Source organism: Drosophila elegans, unplaced genomic scaffold (genome assembly GCF_018152505.1).
Source record: "Drosophila elegans isolate 14027-0461.03 unplaced genomic scaffold, ASM1815250v1 contig_397, whole genome shotgun sequence".
Classification (NCBI taxonomy): domain Eukaryota; kingdom Metazoa; phylum Arthropoda; class Insecta; order Diptera; family Drosophilidae; genus Drosophila; species Drosophila elegans.
Window position 1 is genome coordinate 1,293,980 of NW_024545782.1, and position 20,964 is coordinate 1,314,943.

Consider the following 20,964-nt stretch of genomic DNA (forward strand, 5'->3'; position numbering starts at 1 on the left):
TGGTTTAATAAAAAACTGTCCCAATAACTTAACGAACCATTCAACCCATTTTTTACATTCACAATTCACGCAGGCCTTGCCGTACGTTGACATCTTCATTGTGAAACGTTGTTAATCAAAATTGAGGTCATGCTCCCAAAGTCGCTTGCTCCTGATAAAAGAAATTTGGCGAGTCCATTAAACACAAACTCGAGTTCACCGCACTTTATCGATAACGAACTTAAAGCAATAACTAAAAAGGATCGTTTACAATAAGCAGGCTCGAGTCAGAAAATATCGGTTTTTGGTTATACCCGTTTCTCGAAGAGTAAAAGGTTTACTGTGTTTGTTGAAAAGTCTGTAACATGTAAAAGGAAGCGTGTCCTACCTATCCTACCCTATAAAGAATAAATATTCTTGATCAGGATTAATAGCCGAGTCTAACTGTCTGTCCGTAACGGCGAGATCGGGGACATAAGATGAAGATTCTACTTGTGCCTACGAAGTGCAATTTTTTTTTCAATATATGGCCAAGCCCACTCAAACGGCCACAAATGGCGAAACTCTCCAAAGTCACTCTGAGTCTCCAATGTTATTGTGCTGTGTATCAGAGTACAAGTGAAATTACTTAAAATGCGGTGCTGGTGTTACTTACTTTTTATTTTTGCTCTATTCTTATACCGCGAAGCCAAATACAAAACCCTAGAATCGGCAAGACGAATTTCACATAGAAGAATGACAATATGCTAGAAAAAGTTTGAAAAACAGTTGTTTTTGCTTATTTCCAAAAATAAGGGTTTTTTTTTGCTTACAAGGTGTAAGCGGTGGCCGGTCACAAGTCTAAAAAGTCTACCATAGCAATAGGTGCAGCTAATTTTTTACCACAGAAACAACGCAGAAAAGAAACGAGTAAAAAATACTGCATCATTTTTTGTTTTGATTTTGATTTGATTTGATTTGATTTTTTCCCGTTAAATATTCCTTTTATGTTTTTAAGCTTTATCCCGTTTTTTTCCGATACCTATAGAAATCCCCTTATATAGATATTAGCAATTTTTTAAAAACCCCTCTAATTTCAACAATAGTGTGTCGTAACAAAAACCTAATTGGTTTCTTTCTTTTAGTATTTTAACAAGGAAAGTTCGAATAGTTTTTCGTTTACTCTTCCTCTTATGATCTAATAGCCTGATTTTTTTAATTGTGCCTGATTCCATTGGCGCATTAGCATTTAGCTAATGTTACTCCGACATGTGAGTGGCACGAACAGCTGATCTGGGTGTGTTTACTTTTGAATTGTCGCAAATCAAAAGGAAATGAATTAAAAATTATGAATATGAGCAAGTTTACGGATATCTTTAGTGCTCAGCGGGTCATTCATAATCGTTCGGAGCGAATGGTTTTAATCGCATTTAATTATCGCATTTATTTCAAATGCGGCATTTAGCCCTATGGGATTCCCTTTGTAAATAAATGCGCATTAGGCTAAATGCGTTTTAATGCGCCAATGGAATCAGGCTATAAGTTCCTGATGGGCTTATGACACTACATTGTTGAGCTCAATAGTTCATTTATTTTTTTAGCTATACGATTTTATGTAAGTGCGAGCAAGACAAGCGTATGACGTTTCCAATAAGCAATAAATAAAGAAAATTGACAGAACCCGATAGTAAAATACTAGACGGAATAAGGTAAAAATAAATATCATTCGATAAAATACCACGGGGCCGTTACATCAATTTACAATATTTTGCTCATTCATTGAAGTTGACGACAAAACGGAATAAGAAAGCAAGGCTTAAATATATACAAAATATTTTGTACCATTTCAACCTTTAATAACAAAACAATAAAATTTGAATTTAACGTTAAAAAGGCAGTGTGACCGTGAACTTATTACCAAAAATATCTCAAGCAGTATCCATATAGTTGTCTCTTTCTATGAGCTTCAATGAATCCGTAAATGAATGTGGCGACCAATGAGTTTCGTACCGTATGAATAGTGATCAATTAATATTGCTTAAATTTAAATTTTGAATTGGATGGAAACAATTATATTTGGATTCGGAATATACACACGGATTTAAATTATATACACGAACGCGTGGAAATTTTAATAGGGCCCCGCCCAAGTCTGGAAACTGAATCGATATACATTGAATAATATGAAAAATAAATAATAAGGTCCGAGAAAGAGCATTTCTGAGTGAAACCGACGTTGTTAAAGCAGGCCTAGCAAATAACAGTTTACTGTTTTTCTATCTCCAAGAATAAGTCTCACCTTAGGACCCTTTGACTAAAATGTCAGAACTGAACCGTTCACATAGCTCAGTGAGCCAAACGATCTTTGCTCATTGAACAACCGATTTTTTCGTTTCAGTTCTGTTTCAGTTGCATATTGACCGTTTGACAAGATTAAAAAATAAAAAAGCCTTTTTAGTTTTTCATTGTTGTTTTCTACTAATTATTGTGATGCATGCCAAAATGTGTATGTAAGCAACATTTATATCCCGGATCATCAGAGGGTGATTTCTGCATTCTTCTATAGCGTAGATACACTTTACAAGGCCGAATACCCCGTTATTGCGAACCTGATTAACATTTATTTGATCGTCCAATACATCAATCTGACCACCGATCTTTACTTCTTAATGCAAACATTTTACAGTGACATGAAGCAATGTCGACACACTCAGAATAGATAGTATATATCCAAAAAAATTTGGATTGATACAAGTAGTGTTTCCGGTGGTCTTGGAAAATATTTTGTATAACAAAAAACCATAAAACTTGTAACTTTCATTATTTCTTAATTTTTTTTTCAAACGAGATGACAAAATTGTTGATAAGACAAGGGAAAGACCCTTTGAGCTGAGTTTTATTTTTATTGTCCAAGCGCTCTGTTCAAGTTGTTATTGAAAAACATTAAACTAGTGGTTATGTTCTGTCATTAACCTTAAAGGAGAAACGGTCAAGAGTTATGCGAGCTCTGCATTATTGTCATTGACAATACTTGTGGTGAAAATGTAGTAGAGCAGAATAAATTAGAAAAAAGTTCGATTAGCATAGTTATATAATATTTATCCGATTCTTTCCTCAGCTTTGCAACTAGAAAACCTTGTGGATAGTAATTATTACAGAAAAAGCACTTTCGGCTCATCTTTAACTAATCTAGTCTCAACCAATACAATGTATTCAATCAATGCAAGAAAACTCCTTATGAAATGTGGCATAATAAAAAGCCATGTCTCACGCTTGTATTGAGAATTTTCAACTGTATACATCCACAAGATAATTAGAAAAAGAAAGTTCGATGACACAACAAAACCTTTTTGACTTTTAAAGCGAACTGTCGTTTTTTTTTTTGTTTCAATTAAAAACCCATGGTTTAACATAAATACTATAATTACGTTCGTTTCGCGAGTGAAAACTATCTGATTAGTTATAAATACTTACAAAACTTCAAATAATCAAGAACCACAACAATAAATAGAACCGGCACAAAACCAGTTGCCTGCATTGTTCCCTAAATTCCAACCCATGCATAGGCAACCCTTTTAAAGGGGAGGAAAGTGACATATTCACATATTCCGTTATGCACCAAGAAAAAAGAATTTGCAGTGAAGGCGATCCCACGCTCAACCAATGTCTTGCAATCACTAAGTGCTCCACCCTGAGAGGCACTCTTACTCTCAAATTATTGTATACAATTAATAATCGAAGCGGGCGATTCCGCTCTCAAACTTATGTACAATTACAATTTGTAAGCAAAGGGTAGCACAAGTAAGATTTTTGTCACAAGAATATAGTCTTAAGCTGAGATCAATCAAATAAAGACATGAAACTAATTTTTCGTTTTCTTATTCCTCTTATCGTTGTCCTTAATCAATTGACAGGACATTAGTTCGACTCAATTAATAAATAATAATAAACACTTTACCATATACCCTTTTACTCTACGAGTATCGGGTATAATTATCAGGGAAAGTTGGGGGAACTTTGACTTGGTTTCTTATTGTCGGATAATTTCCGGCCGAGTGAACACCGCCAGTTGTATTTTTCCCAAGACGTTCTGGAGTAAGCTCTGTTACGGGCTAATGCTTAAATATTTCTAAATGAAAAAATTACCCTTTATTGTCAAAAGTGTGCTCCCCCAAGGAGGTCATCTGGGGCTACTACTTTTCGTTCTTTTTATTAATGATCTTCCAAAAGTAGTGTCATTTGCCTCTACTCTAATGTATGCGGACGACGTAAAAATTTGCCTATCATTCTCTGACCAAATGTCATACCTTCGCCCACAGTCGGACATTGATCAATTACAATTATGGTGTTCCAACAATTTGTTGCTTCTTAATCACACTAAATGCAAATGTATGTCCTTTTACCGGACTACAGCCCACATACACTCTTACCATCTTGGAAACTCTACTTTAGAACGTATTGCGCAAGCAACTGATCTTGGTGTCCTATTTGATAGCAAGTTATGTTTCAAAAACCATATTTCTGTCATCATTGGTAAAGCTAAGGGTGTTTTAGCCTTCATAAAACGTTGGGTCAAGGAGTTTGACGACCCGTATACAACAAAGACTCTTTACATTTCCATGGTTCGCCCCATTTTGGAATACTGCTTGGAGCCCTCAATATATTGATCAACAAAAATTAATCGAGGCAGTCCAGAAGCAGTTTTTATTATTTGCTCTCCGACAGCTGAATTGGGACCCGGTGAGGCGCCGGTGAGGCGTTTGCCACCTTACTCTTCAAGGTTAATAGTAATTGATCTAGAGTCTTTAAAACATCGTAGAATACGTAAAGGAGTAATTTTTTTGTATAAGCTTCTCATAGGTGAGGTGAATTCTGGCCTCCTCCTAAGCTATATTAACATCACTTACCAATTTGTAGATCCAACTTTGCCCTTCATGAGCCCTTTCAGGTGCTTTGTTCCAATTATAATGCAGTATACCCTGCAATATCTTTGGAAAATGCTATTTTCTTGAATCATATAATATTTAGTTAGTTTAAGTTATATTTATTGTTAGCATATATGTGTTAGTTAGCAGTTCATTGTTAACTATAAGTCAATAAATAATGTACAGAAGGTCAGATTAAAATTATACACCCTTGCAGTTATTGCAAAAATTAAATATTCTTTGAAATCTTTAATATATGTTTAAAAACATTGAAGCTATAATGATTTCCACCTCAATTATTGGATCGTTCCTATGGCGCTATATGATATCGTTTTCCGGTTTGATTAAAATTTAAAGCGTAAATCTAAACTATAAAATTATTTCTAAGTCTACAAGAATTTAAAAAAAAATTCGAAAACAAGAAAGAAGGCAAACTTCGGCAAGCCGAAGTTCATATGCCCTTGCAGCTATTGCAAAAACTAAATTTTCTTAAAAACATTAAAATTATGATTTACTTGCGTATATGTTTAAAAACGTTGATGATTAATTATTCGATTGTTCCTGTGGCAGCTATATGATATCGTTTTCCGATTTTAATAAAATTAAAAGCGTAATTCTGAACTGTCAAATTATTAATAAGTCAAAAAAAAATTTTGTAAATAATTACAAAATAGAACAGTTACATATAAAAAAAATTTTTTGTTATAAACAATAAAAATGTTTTTGATGAAATCTAAACCATTACTATATGTCGAAGTACTGAAAACAAGAAAGGGAGAAAACTTCGGCAAGCCGAAGTTCATATACCCTTGCTGCTATTGCAAAAATTAAATATTCTTGAAAACATTACAATTAAGATTTCCTTACATTGAAACTGTGATGATTTGCAGCTCAATTATTTGATAGTTCCTATGGCAGCTATATGATATCGTTTTCCCATTTTAATAAAATTAAAAGCGTAATTCTGAACTGGCAAATTATTAATTAATCAAAAAGAATTTAAAAAAAAATTACACAATAAAAAAGATAAATTAAAAAAAAAAAATTAATATTTTTATTGTTCCTATCGGAGCTTTATGTTATTGTCGTCCGATTTTAATGAAATTTCAACCGTAATTCTGAAATATTTAACCATTACTATTTGACGAAGAACAAAAAAAAAATTTAAAAACACCAAAGTTATAATTTTTTTTATTATATTTTCCTTCCTTATTTAGTTATAAGAGTGTTTTCTCATTTATCAAAAAACTGATTAAACATAATAAAAATAATTAAAGTTGTCAACTTTAACATATATTTGAGTAACACGTGTCTTTCGGTGCGCGCACGGCGATTTCCCATACAAAAGTTGAAAAAGCCGCTCAAGCAAGACGGCACACAACTTTGTTTGTTGTTGTGAACCTTTTAGTTTAAGTCGAAAGTCAAGAAATAGTTAAGTGAAAGTGATATTTTGATTTTGAAAGTATATATGAGTACTGGGTCTTAACAAGGTTAAAAAGTCGTGACGATCGCACCATCAACATACAAAATATCTGATGTCAAATTGTGCTACGAAAAATGTGTAAGCATTCGACTTAATAAATAATAAGATAACTTTTTAACGGAGCATCTTGAATCCGATCCGAAGAAAGGTGTCATTCGTAGCGTATTTTCAAGAAAGTTTTTACTGTTCTAAACAATTTGAGTAATTTTTTTTTAGTCCAAGCCTAAGAAGAAAGTTTTTACTGTTCTAAACAATTTGAGTAATTTTTTTTTAGTCCAAGCCTAAGAAGAACGTTTTTACTGTTCTAAACAATTTGAGTAATTTTTTTTTAGTCCAAGCCTAAGAGATCATCCTGAAGTTTACTTGAACCAAATAATTTTCCAAAAGTCTGCAATTCCTTTTCTCTTAGCGATACTCTTTACGATCGGATTAACACTATATAGTAGTCTCCTATGTACATGTTTTGGTTTAATTATTTTCATAATTGACATTAGGCTTAAATATGTTTTCTATTTAAATAAATGATTTTTACAATAACTTACGAATATATTATGTGATATGAGTTAGACAAATTTTTAATTTCAGTATGCGTGTTTTTAACAGGGTACTGCTAAAATAAAATTTAAAAACAACATTTTTATCATAAACAAATCGAGCGACTATACCATAATCGCTGAATAGCTTAATAGCTAAATAGCATAAAATCGAACAAAATTTATTGTTATTAAACATATGTGTAGAAGCTTTTAGCTGAAATAAAAACTTTGGTAAAGGGTGTTTACCAGTGTAACTTTTTTTTTTAAATCGATTTTTTACAATGTCAAAACAAGAAATAACGCTGAGTCCAGTTCCCCGACTATTAGACACCCTTTACTCAACAAAACAAATACCAGAAAACCATTGTTTTTTAAGTGGCGCCATCTGTCGATCTGCATTGAAAAAACTGTAGGTAAAGAGCAGCACCCCGCCCTCGCTACTGCATTTAATAGTATGCGTACGCACCGCTACTCTCCGCTGCTCTTCATGCTCGACCTCCGTTCTCCAAATACGAGGTGACGTCTTAGCCAAACATAATTGCCAATAACTTATAAACTTAAAGATTGATTTTAAAAATGTTTGTGTCTACCGATAGATATGGCCGACATACACAAAACTAATACCTTCGGTATAATATGTCTAGGAGTAACATACCTTCACGATTTGTGGGCGTTAAAGTAGGCGTGGCTCCGTTTTGAAATAAATAGAATATGCATGCGATCACTATGATATGCTTTAGCTTTTATAGTTTTGAAGATCTCAATGTTCATACAGACGAATAGCCAAACGGACATGCCTAGATCAACTCGGCTGATCAAGAGTATATACTTTATAGGGTCGGAAATGCTTCCTTCTAACTGTTACATACTTTTGAACGAATACAATATATCTTTTTACTCTATGGGTAACGAAAATAAATATCCTTTTAAAGTATTATTAATACTCTCTTTAAAAAATCCAAAAATTTGACTTTTTCGTGGTATGCTGGTACAGCCCTTCAACGAAACAAAGCTACGAAACTGCATTTAATTAGTTCCCTAACTGATTGTGGATTAATAACATTTGTGGATTAATCATCAATCGTCTAGTTGCAAACAAAATACTTCCCGACCGCAGTATAAAGGACATTTAAATTTACCTATACCATATCTCACAAACTACTTAATTTATTTAAAAAAAAAGGCTAATATTAGTAATCAACGACCAGCTTTATTTGTTCTTCAATCGCTAGGCCGCTTACGCTGCGAAAAATTCACTTCTATTAAGGCAATTAAAGAAGGTTCAGTCAGAGATGCGCCCCATGTGCCCTTTTTATTAAGATCAATTAGAAAGCAGATGCGGTATCGACAACCCCTCCTCAAAACTTTTCATAAAACGCCAACAACCGCAGTTGCACATTGAATCATGATGTCAGACTCAGCGGACAAGCCTCCATTCTACCTAACCCCGCAGTTCTTTAGGCGCGCACTGGAGCATGGCTTGCAGCAGCTCAACCTGCAGGTCCTCGGGGTGCAGCTGACGAATCTGACGCGTGGCGGAGAGAACTACTGCAGCAACATCTACCGAGCCCATATTCGGTATCGCAATGCCAATAACAGCGTCCTGGAGACATCGTTGATCGTTAAGTCCATGCCTGACGAGAAACAGGCCATTCTGGCCCGCCTTAACATTTACAACAAGGAAACCGTCTTCTACATGAATATCAAGCCGAAGTTGGAGACCCTCATGTGGATAGCACATGATGTTTCTAATCCCTGGACGTTGGCTGCCAAGTAGGTGTATTTTAATCTATAACTTTGCATTATTAAATATTTTCCTTGTGAAAGGCACTACTACTCTACTACTCAGCCGGAGCAGACCATTGTCTTCGAGGACCTGTGCTCCGAGGGCTACCAGTTGAAATGCCGCCAGTTGGGACTGGATTTCGACCACGCGTCTCTGGTAATGCGGAAGTTGGCCGAGTACCATGCCCTTACTATGGTTATGGCCGAACACGAACCGGAAACGATCGTAGACCGGTATCCTTTCGGCCTGCTGCACATGGACGCCATAAAGTCGGAGCCTTTCAAGCTGCTTTTCGGAACCCAACTTCTAAAGCTGGCCGCTCTAGTGGGTGATTGTGAGGGGTTTGGTGCGATCACCACAAAACTATACCGGTACCATGAGCACTTTACAGAACGCGTCTTAAAGGCAGTGTACCCGCTGCGTGGAAGTTATAATGTGCTCAATCACGGCGACCTTTGGGTGAACAACATATTTTTCAAGTACGATTTACATTACAAGGTGCAGCAGGTAAAACTTGTAAGTATATGTATGTATAAATATTAAAGTGACTGATATATTTTATTTTTTTATTTATAATTCCTTATTCAGATTGACTTTCAGCTTTGTTTCAACGGCAGTCTGGGCTTTGACATCAACTACTTTCTTAACACTAGCTTGGAGCTGGAGGTGTTACGTGACCGGCGGCAAGAGCTTATCGACATATACTACAATATTCTGGTGGACAACCTACAGCAGCTGCCATGGGCCAAGCCGCTGCCCAACTATGACGGCATCATGGACGAAATCCGGAAACGCGAGGCCTACGGTTTCTTTGTGGCCTTTGGCTTTTTTCCGTTGATGAGCATGATCGGAATAGATTCAGAGGACAACTCGTTGAAGAACTTCCACAACGAGACATTCGCCAGGCAGAAAGTTCAGCTCATGTTTGAAGGTAACACACGAACCCTGGAGAGCTTGAAATGCACATTAAAGCGTCTGGACGATTTAAAGCTGTTTGACTAATCACATAATACAAAGTTTGTGTTTCCAAATAAAACATACAGCCATTAATTTCCGTTTAATAAAATATTTTCATCTGTTGCTATCCCGGCAGAACCTGCGTTGTACTTGGGTTAAGGATGGCTAGCTCTCTTTTCACGGCGTTTATTCCCTAACCCTGCCCTGAAGTAGATATACCCATATAAAAACGGTATGTGAGTTATTAAATGAAAGGTATTGCATTATAGCTCACAGATATTTTTTGATTTTTGTAATACACCAATTGGTTCAAACGTTTTTGGTCAAGTTTTATTTTTCAACCTAAAAAAAAAATTGAAATAAAAATTGAAAAATCACACTTCAAATTTTTAATTAAATTAAAGCAGTACAAAGAACACTATAATGTATATATGTTATAGTTATATTGCGAACATAAAACACGAAATGGATCATGTACCTCGAAATTCGTCTTACAAATATCGAAAGCAATAGGTCGAAAGTGACGAGTAGACCTTACAGGGATGGAGAACCGTATTTGACCCAGTAGGTAGCTTGAATGTACGTGTCCAGTTATTAATTTGTGAAGGAACTTGAGGGCAGATTCAGTAGACGCAGTCTATCCACGTAAGATGGTACGTGACGATGTGTATCCCAGTTAAAACCACGTAAGGCAAACAAAAAAAACTGTTTCTGTACCGATTATATAAGGTCCTGATAATTGGTATTTTGAGGAGACCAAACAAACGAGCAGTATTCAAGAATTGGACGAACCAAGGAAATATATAAGTTTTTCGTGGTATAGGGGTCCTCAAATTCCTTAGGCCAACGTTTAATAAAGACAAGAAGCTTAAGTTGTGGTTCAATAATACTCCAAGGTCTGTTACGAAATGTTTGCGTTCAAGATCATTCGACTTATTAGAATATGAAGTGAAATAAAGCCTCTTCCGATGAAAGGACATAACGTTACATTTCGAGTTGTTTGAAAACAGCAAATTCTGGATGCACCAAGAATGCATATTGTTCAGATCGGCTTGCAAAAGTTCATGGGAATTGGAGTTCGATAACGGCAAACAAAGTTTTACGTCGGCAGCATACATCTGACGCTTTAAAGTATAGCTTACAATATTCTACAAAAATCGAATTAAATCAATACAAACAAACGTTTGACAAATAAATTATTCAAATATATTTAAGTTTTCTCATGATTTTTTAAATTGGAAATATCACTACTATTTTTTTGACCGGGCAAACTCAGTCCGCAATACAGAAAATGGTTGATTTCAATAAAAACAAGAAAGGAAACAAACTTCGGCAAGCCGAAGTTCATATACCCTTGAAGCTATTGCAAAAATTAAATACACTCATAGAAAAAATTAAGAATTTCGATGTCAATTCAAGAACGAACGATGTCAAAAGTAGGGTAAATTCGATTTTTTTTGATTGAAGAACGAAAGGCCATATTCAGAACGAATTATTCAATCCCGAAGTTCTACATTTGAGAATGAACGTCATCAGTCCAAGTACTCAAAAGTGCTTGAAGAAAGTGCGAAAGATATTAATTTGGGTACGAAAAATTCTTAAATGCAAGTATGAAAGTTTCTTAACTTAAATTTTTTTACAAAATGTTTTTTTTGTTTCTCTCTCTTTTTTTCTTTTCTCTTTGACTCCATATGAAATTAGAATGAAAGGGAATATGATAAATTGATATTTAAATGAAACAGAAAAGCAAACCCTTAATTATTTTACTGCAAGTCGACCCATCCGGGATTCGAACCGAGGCCTTTGGATTCGTAGACGCATTTGCCGGTTGCGCCACACTGGCATCTCAATTTACTGTGTACTACGCCCGTATAAGAATTCGAAGCAATTTGTTTGCAATCAAAAAGCTTATATTTGCTATACTTTTGAGGTCAACTAGATAAAAATTTAAATAAAAGCAGAACGTTTGAAAAAAACAACACAAAAACCAAAAACAAAATATAATTGATAACTTAGTCTGGGATTTGAGCTCGGGTTCTTAATAGCTTACCCAATGTTTGATGTTCCAAGACACTTACCCCCTAGGCCAATCATTTTAAGAACGAAACGTTCTTGTTTCAAATTAATAGTTCTTGTTTTTTTGTTAAATTAATAGTTTTTAATAGAGTTTACTGTTTTTAATAATTCTGATATTATTTACAAACACTATAAGCAGGGATAAAGCGAAAAATATCGTTTTCTCTATATATTAAAAAAAAACATTTTAAAATAGTATTATCAAGTATGACTCGTACTTATTCTGTACACGTTCGTTCTAAAAATTTTAAGAATTATTCGGCCGATTTTCAAGAACGTCCGTGCTAAAATTATTCGTTATACTTTTTTCTGGGTGTATTCTTGGAATCATTAAAATTATTATTTACTTGCGTATATGCTTAAAAACTTTGAAGCTATGATAATTTGCAGATGAGCTATTCCATAGTTCCTATGGAAAAAAAAATTTTAAAAAAAATTACAAAATAGAAAAATTACATTTAAAGCAAAAATGTTGTTATATATTTTTATTGTTTAATCATTACTACATGTCGAAGATCTAAAAAAAAAAAATTAAAAAACAGCAAAGTTAGAATTTTTTATTTATTTATTTCTCCGTTTGTTCATATGGGAGCTATACACCCAGAAAAAAGTAGAACGAATAATTTTAGCACGAACGTTCTTGAAAATCGCCCGAATAATTCTTAAAATTTTTAGAACGAACGTGTACAGAATAAGTACGATTCATACTTGATAATAATATTTTAAAATGTTTTTTTTAATACATAGAGAATATTTTTCGCTTTATCCCTGCTTATAGTGTTTGTAAATAATATCAGAATTATTAAAAACAGTAAACTCTATTAAAAACTATTAATTTAACAAAAAAACAAGAACTATAAATTTAAAACAAGAATGTTTCGTTCTTAAAATGATTGACCTAGGAGGTAAGTGTCTTGGAACATCAAACATTGGGGTAAGCTATTAAGAACCCGAGCTCAAATCCCAGACAAAGTTATCAATTTTTTTTTTTTTGGTTTTTATGATTTTTTTTCAAACGTTCAATTTTATTTAAATTTTTATCTAGTTGACCTCAAAAGTATAGCAAATAAAAGCTATTTGATTGCAAACAAATTGCTTCGAATTCTTATACACAGCAAATTGAGATGCCAGTGTGGCGCAACCGGCTAATGCGTCTACGAATCCAAAGGCCTCGGTTCGAATCCCGGTTGGGTCGACTTGCAGTAAAATAAATAAGGTTTGCTTTTCTGTTTCCTTTACATATCAATTTATCGTATTCTCTTTCATTCTAATTTCATATGGAGTCAAAGAGAAAAGAAAAAAAAGAGAAAGAGACAAAAAAAAACATTTTTTAAAAAAATTTAGGTTAAGAAACTATCATACTTGCATTAAGTATTTTTCGTACTCAAATTAATATCTTTCGCTCTTTCTTCAAGCACTTTTGGGTACTTGGACTGATGACGTTCGTTCTCAAATGTAGAACTTCGGGATTGAATAATTCGTTCTTGAATATAGCCTTTCGTTCTTGAATCAAAAAAATTCGAATTTACCCTACTTTTGACATCGTTCGTTCTTGAATTGACATCGAAATTCTTGATTTTTTCTATGAGTGTATGCTATAGGCGTCCAATCCGTCTTTTTTAAAAAAGTATTTCGTAAATAAAAATTGCTTCCATGTTTTTGTTTATACTGTTTTTTATTTATCGAATCTTCTCTCTTAGGGACTAACGACAAGTAGACAAATCTTAATCTAGTATATTTATTGATTTAATTACAATTGATTTTATTTTAAACGTGGCCCTACTATTATTGGTGGGTGGGGAGGTCTTTTCGGCGGTGTCGTGTATGGCTAGAGTTCCAGATTTAAGACCGCGCAAGTCTATTAGGGTGGGCCTAAAGCTTGACTGTGGCTTTCACCTTTTCGATTTCGCCTTTTACAGCTCAACATTTAAATCTTTTTGGATATTTTCATGTAACATGGTGCACCAGTTATAGTTCTCAGAATTTTTTATTGAGTTCTTTGGATTATTTCTAAGTTACTAATGCAAGCGTTTCCCCATAGTTCGCAGCCATACGTCCAAATTGGCTTAAGGACTGCATTGTACAAAAGTACTTTATACTCCGGTTTTATCGGTAAACGGGCGTTTATTATCCGACGTAGACTCTTAGCTTTAAATTTGAGTAGATTTCTTTTAGCTTCGATGTGCTTTAAATTTGAGTAGATTTCTAACCAAGTGGACTCCAAGGTATGTTACTTCAGTAGTTTGTCAAGTTTGTCTGTTTAAAGTAAAGGTGTTTGCACTTTTGCTCGTTTACTTGTATGCGCCAATCTGCAAGCCATTTTTCCAAAAGCACAAGATGAGCTGTTATGTTTTGCGTTTCTCTGGCAGGTGCCCTGCCCACTTAGACCCACTTAGAATTGCAGTATTATCCGCAATTGTTGATTTTGTTGTGAAGTTGGTTGTCGGAAGATCTGCTGTGTAAATGATGTAAGTAGCTGGAATATATGGGAGCGGGGGGTTTTTAACGGTTTTATAATCAGTTGAATTATTTCCAAATGCATACATAATATCATATGGAACCCACTCGTTTTATTTGATTTCTAAAAATTCTCGCCAAATGTTAGATCGTTATCTAATCTCAATCCCCAACCACTTTTAAGTCCTCACGACTGCTTGTGCGTGAAGGTGTGAAATTATAATTTTAATAGGTTTGATCAAAAATAGCAATTTTTAAATAAGAATCGTTAATAGCTTACCATACAAAATTTGGCATCATTCGAAAGCATTTTTCATACCTTTTTTTTGGGTGGGGGTGCATATAATTTTTGCGGTTTTCCTCTGTTTTTGGGTAGTAGTGGAGACTTATGGGGGCGGCGGTCGGGAGCGGCGGCTAGCTAAGACACCCCGAACCCGTGGTGCTTGTCTAGAATAAGCCGGATTCGCTGCTTCCGTAAGTCCCCACTACTACCGGCAATTCCGGCTAAAGCTCCAGAGGACCAACCTACAACTTCGTCTAGTGCCCTAAAACGATTGAGAGCGGAGTAGGGTAAGGAGAAACATCAGTCCAGTCAACCCAGAAAACGTCGTATTGAACAAAGAATATAACTTTTATATCCTAAATGTGGTGAACAGTGTATGTCAACCAAGGAACGTCAACATATGTTGACAGATAAGCATAAAAACGCTTCTACCAGAGAACTAAAAAATAATGTTAATATTATTTTGCTCACAGCAGCGACTACGTTTCCTGTTATATCACATCTTATTGACTGTGCTGTCAAAGATATGATAGACTTAAATAAATTTTATCAACTATGCCAAAAAACTATAATTGAGATTATAAAGCATTGTATGATAGATTATCGAGCCATAAAATTTAACTTGGGTGTATATGGTACATATGTAAAACAAAGAGATGACGGAAAGACAGTTAGCACAAAAAAACATTTTATACATTTATGAAGACATTGGAAATGAGCAGAATTCTGCAACAGAATGTTTACTCAAATTGAGCAGTTAATTCCAAGAAAAAGACTCTAGCTGGGCTATTCAAAATTTTGACTATTTTGAAACCACCATTATAAAACTCGAAATTATTCCTGCTAACGGTTACATACAGGCTCCTAAAAAAATAAGAGCCCGAAATCCGTTTATAAACGTGCAGATTACTGACGTATTTTGTTTTAAATTGTGCTAACAAACATCCTTAACATCCTTAGCAAATAAAGCCCATGAGAATGCTAGTTTCTCAACACCACAACAAAGGAAATATTTAAGAAAAACAAGAAAAAAAGCTAACTTCGGCAAGCCGAAGTTCATATACCCTTGCAGCTATCGCAAAAATTAAATATTTTTGAAAACATTAAAATTATGATTTACTTGCGTATATGTTTAAAAACATTGAAGCTATGACGATTTGCAGCTTAATTATTTGATTGTTATTTTATATATTTTTATTATTTGTATGGGAGCTATATGATATAGTCGTCCGATTTTGATGAAATTTAAACCATAATTCTTAAATATTTAACCATTGCTATATGTCGAAGAACTAAAAAAAAAATTAAAAAGCAGCAAAGTTATAATTTTTTTTAATTATTTTTCCGATTGTTCTTATGGGAGCTATATGCTATAGTCGTCCAATTTTGATGAAATTTTAATCATAATTCTGAAATATTTAACCATTGCTATATGTCGAAGAACTAAACAAAAAATTAAAAAACAGCAAAGTTATAATTTTTTTTTCAATTATTTTTCCGATTGTTCCTATGGGAGCTATATGCTATAGTCGTCCGATTTTGATGAAATTTTAACCATAATTCTGAAATATTTAACCATTGCTTTATGTCGAAGAACAAAACAAAAAATTGAAAAACAGCAAAGTTATAATTTTTTTTCAATTATTTTTCCGATTGTTCCTATGGGAGCTATATGCTATAGTCGTCCGATTTTGATGAAATTTTAACCATAATTCTGAAATATTTAACCATTGCTTTATGTCGAAGAACAAAACAAAAAATTGAAAAACAGCAAAGTTATAATTTTTTTTCAATTATTTTTCCGATTGTTCCTATGGGAGCTATATGCTATAGTCGTCCGATTTTGATGAAATTTAAACCATAATTCTGAAATATTTAACCATTGCTATATGTCGAAGAACTAAACAAAATATTAAAAAACAGAAAAGTTATAATTTTTTTCATTTATTTTTCCGATTGTTCCTATGGGAGCTATATGCTATAGTCGTCGTTCCGACTTATATACTACCTGCAATAGAAAGACAACTTTTGGGAAAGTTTCATGCAGATAGCTTTAAAACTGAGAGACTAGTTTGCATATAAACGGACGGACAGACGGACAGACGGACGGACAGACGGACGGACAGACGGACATGGCTAGATCGACTCTACTAGTGATGCTGATCAAGAATATATATACTTTATAGGGTCGGAAACGTCTCCTTCACTGCGTTGCAAACTTCTGACTGAAATTATAATACCCTCTGCAAGGGTATAAAAATGACAAAACCAAAAAATTATTAAATTAATAATAAAAACGTTGAATTTTTCGAGAATTATATTTCCAATCGACAAACTTGGTGTCCGACATTTTGAGAAAAATAATGTAGACTTCAGCATAATCATTTATGAAATTGATGAAGCTGGCGAAAAAACTGTTTGACCAACAGTTCAAACAAAAGAAAGAAGACCAAACCACATAAATATATATTGGGTATCGATAATATAGACCAAAATATGATGCACTACGCCTATATAACAAATGTGTTTACATTATGTTCGTCACAATTTTCCAAAGCCAAATCAGGAGGATACTTTTGTGAAAACTGTCTTTAGTGTTATCACGTTAAAAACACTACTCACAACAAATTTGAACGCAAAAAAGCCGTCGTTTTATTCGGAGCCTAATACTAAAACGTCGTTTAAAGGATACCACAAGAAATTATCTCCTCCGGTGGTGATAAATGGCGATAAAGGCTGTTCTGGAAAGTTACAGAACATGCTTGAATTCGCCATCCTCTTCGTCGAAAACAAAAGTGCAGAAGCATTCTGTCTGTGCAGTATCAAATACACAAATATAATCCAAGTCAAAACGACTTGTGAACATATGATGGTAAATAAAAAAAAGTATATTCCAAAATAATAAACTATTAGATTTTTTAAAATTTTTTATTTATTTAATATTTATCAATATTTCAGGTTATGATTGCATACAAAAATTTTGTACAGCTCTCAAACAAAAAACTTTGAGTCTGTACAACATATATTGGTCAACCTCCAAGAGCCCGAGTGTCAGCCCCATCGATGCTCGCGTCCAAAAAGGTATTTGAACCGCCTGTGAGATGGAAATAAATGCGAACGATCTGGATAAATGCTACAACCAATTTACTGGACAATACGTAGATTCCATTCAAGTACAAGTTAAGTGATCTATTCTTCCCAGTAGTTTTTCACAATTTATCTAAATATGATTTACATTTGTTCATTACAAAACTAAGCCCAATACCTTTTAATAAAGAACTTTATATAGAACTATATTAAATAAATATTAACAGTTCAAGTAGATATAAAATTAGATACATAGATTCAGTTAGATTTTTAAACTCAAGCTTGGAAAAACTAGCGAGATATATGGGAGAGAAAAATTTAAGCAAATGAGGAGAAAGAATGTGTTCCCGTTCTACTATATAGATAGCTCAGAGAAATTTAATGAGACTCAGCTTCCTAGCATTGATAGGTTTATCATTCTCTCAGAGTCCAGAGTAGTATAGACGATTATAATTTTGCCCCATCAATATCATGGGATGCTATGCTTAAATTTGCTAATGTACAATTATAACTAATTAGCGATGGCGATACGTACAATTGCTAAGAAAGAGCAGTACGAGGTGGGTTGACTCAATGTAGCTAATAATAAATATTTAAAAAGCTTTGATCCCATAAAACCAATAAATTTTCTAAGTTATATCGATGCAAATAATTTATATGGATGGGCTATGAGTCAGCCCTTACCGCTCTCAGGGTTTAAGTTTTTAGACAAAGAAGAAGTAGAATCTTTTGACTATAAAAATATATCTGTTGATGGTAATATAGGATATATGCTAGACGTTGATCTAGAGTACCCTTCCGATCGACATGACCTACATAACTACCTGCCTTTCTGTCAAGAAAATAAAGTTCCGCCAGGGGGTAAGCAAGGAAAGTCGATTGCTGACCTAACTGATAAAAGTGCATACATAATTCATTTAAAACAGCTTCAACTTAGCATAGAACAGGGTTTAATTGTAAAAAAAATACATAGAGTTTTGTCTTTTACTCAATAATGCTGGCTGAAGCCTTATATTGATTTGAATACAGAACAGGGAAAAATGGCTGAAAATGATTTTGAGAAAAACTTTTTTAAACTTATGAACAATGCTATTTACGGGAAGACCATGGAAAACGTGGCCAAGCACCGAAAAGTAGTAGTAGTAGTAAGCGCATCGCATAGCAGCGCATAGCTAGGCATGATTTTCATAGCGTTGAAATATTCGACTCAAATTTAGCAGCAATTGAATAAACACCATCAAAAATTATGTATGATAAACCCATATATATAGGAGTAACTGATTTAGAATTATCAAAGTGGTTAATGTTTGAATTTTATTTAAACTTTCTAATAATAAAAAGTCCTTCTACGAAAATAATATATATGGAAACAGATTCATTTATATTATCTTCTAAAGAAGATTTTTACCAAACTATAAGGACAATCCCGACCGCTTTGATACCTCTAACTATAAGCTAGAAAACCAATTCTGGCTTATAATAAAGAACCTGGAATAATGAAGGACGAACATGTCGGTAAGATTATGACTTCTTTTGCTGGGCTTAAGACTAAGGCATACTCTTTCTTAGTTAAGGGAGAAGGAAATGATATAGAATGTATTAAGAAAATTAAAAGTGTAAAAAAATCAGGTTTTAAAAAACTAAATCATGAAGAATTTATCGAATGTGTTAAACAAAAAAAACATTTTATAGAGCACAGCGAGTTTTTCGTAGTAGGTCTCACATTCCTTATACTGAAATTGTAAATAAAATTAGTATTAACTATAAGGATAGAAGAGATATATTTTAACTGATAACGTAAATACACTAGCCCACGGGCATTATAAAATATCTCATATATGTGGGAGTGAGATTGCATTATTCCCATTATTGCGTTATCTCTCTTATAAAACACCAGCCTTCGTATGACATTACGCCCTAGACAACGAGAGAAGCAGCTAAAACTAAGAAGACGAGTAGATGGTCAAAAGACGCATTCCAAAGGAAGACAAGCCGATGGAAAAGAAGACGACGATCACTACAATGAGATGTGACAACGAGGAGAAGAGTAGAGCAACATATCGAGAGGACGAGCGCCAGTTGCTGACGGGATCGAGTTGAGTAAAGACGTGCTCAAGCGAACGACGTGTGACGACAAGACGACGGTTAAATCAAACACAAAGATTTTTTACTATGTTAATTAATATTAATAATCAAACTTTTAAATAATAACCTACTTAATAAATAAAAACCCAACATTTGGGAGCTCGCCGGGACGTATCCGAGGAAAGCTGAAGGAGAAAGTGAAAAGTGTCTAAAGGTGACTATCAAGGGGACAGAAACAATCGCAAACGTTTACGTGAATTTGCTGGCTTTCAGTATGACGAAAATGACGCAATTTAAAAATCCAAATGTGTATACTACATACACGCGAAATTGAAAGAGAAAGATTTGATATCAATAAGCGCAGGTTTGGGAATTAACTACGACGTAGAAAATTTGCAGCTGCACATTTTTCGCAATCTGCAATCTGGCAAACTTCTCTTAATCAACGAAGTAACAAATCAGAGAATGAGGATACCGACGAAGAGAAGAAAAATGAAGAAGACAGCCAAAATTATTATGAAATTAGAAATGCAATTTCAACAGGAGTAAAAATACCTTCTACAGGCGAAAGGAAGAGAAAGTCGAATTCGCAACGAATCAAGGAAGTTGATATGCCGCGTTTTGCTCTAAGTTTTTGAGACATAGAAGAGTCAATTAAACATTTTGATGGGAGTGATGAAATTCCAGTTGAGGTATGGATTAACGACTTTGAAGATCAAGCCTTACTTATGGGTTGGAATGCCATAATTATATTATTATATTGAGCGAAAAGGGATTAAATTCGTGGAATGCGTTAAAGGAGTCTTTGCTAAATGAGTTCAGGCCGAGAGTAAGCAGCAAACAAATACATATGCAACTAGGAGAAAGCAAACGACGTGCAAACGAAAATGTGCAAGAATACTTTTATCGCATGAAAGATATTGCATCCCGAGGACGTCATTATAACAGGCGATTTTAATAGCGATATTTTAAGGGATTCCCACCTTGCAGAAGACATGAAATCGCTGGGGATGTTGGTTAACTTTGTGTCCCCTACGCATTTTACCAAAACCCGCAACTCGCTTTTAGACTTATTTTTTGTGTCTAATACAGACAAAGTAGCCACATATGACCAACTTATTGTCCCATCGTTCTCAAAACATGACCTCATATACTTGACTTACGCACTTGACCTACAATACCTTGACCATTCAATAGTTTTTAGGGACTTTAGAAATATCAACTATGACCTTTTGGACTCCACCTTTAATTTGTGCAATTGGAATGACATATATTCCCTTTCCGAAGTAGACGAACAAGTTAACCTTTTACAAAACAATATTTGTTATTTA

General features: G+C 34.1%; 1 protein-coding gene across 3 annotated transcripts; it reads left to right on the forward strand.

Moving 5' to 3' along the window:
• Window positions 1-6,398: 6,398 nt before the first annotated feature.
• LOC108141686 lies at window positions 6,399-9,780 on the forward strand. 3 transcript variants are annotated; one of them, XM_017265184.1, is made up of 4 exons: window positions 6,399-6,444; window positions 8,364-8,675; window positions 8,730-9,204; window positions 9,277-9,780. In XM_017265184.1, exons 1-4 carry the CDS (start codon window positions 6,419-6,421, stop codon window positions 9,688-9,690), a joined length of 1,227 nt encoding a protein of 408 aa, XP_017120673.1. In that variant the 5' UTR covers window positions 6,399-6,418; the 3' UTR covers window positions 9,691-9,780. The 3 variants fall into 3 exon arrangements, with proteins under 3 accessions (XP_017120673.1, XP_017120657.1, XP_017120666.1); XM_017265168.2 differs by lacking the exon at window positions 6,399-6,444 and having other exon boundaries at window positions 8,293-8,675; XM_017265177.2 differs by lacking the exon at window positions 6,399-6,444 and having other exon boundaries at window positions 8,293-8,675; window positions 9,289-9,780.
• Window positions 9,781-20,964: the final 11,184 nt, after the last annotated feature.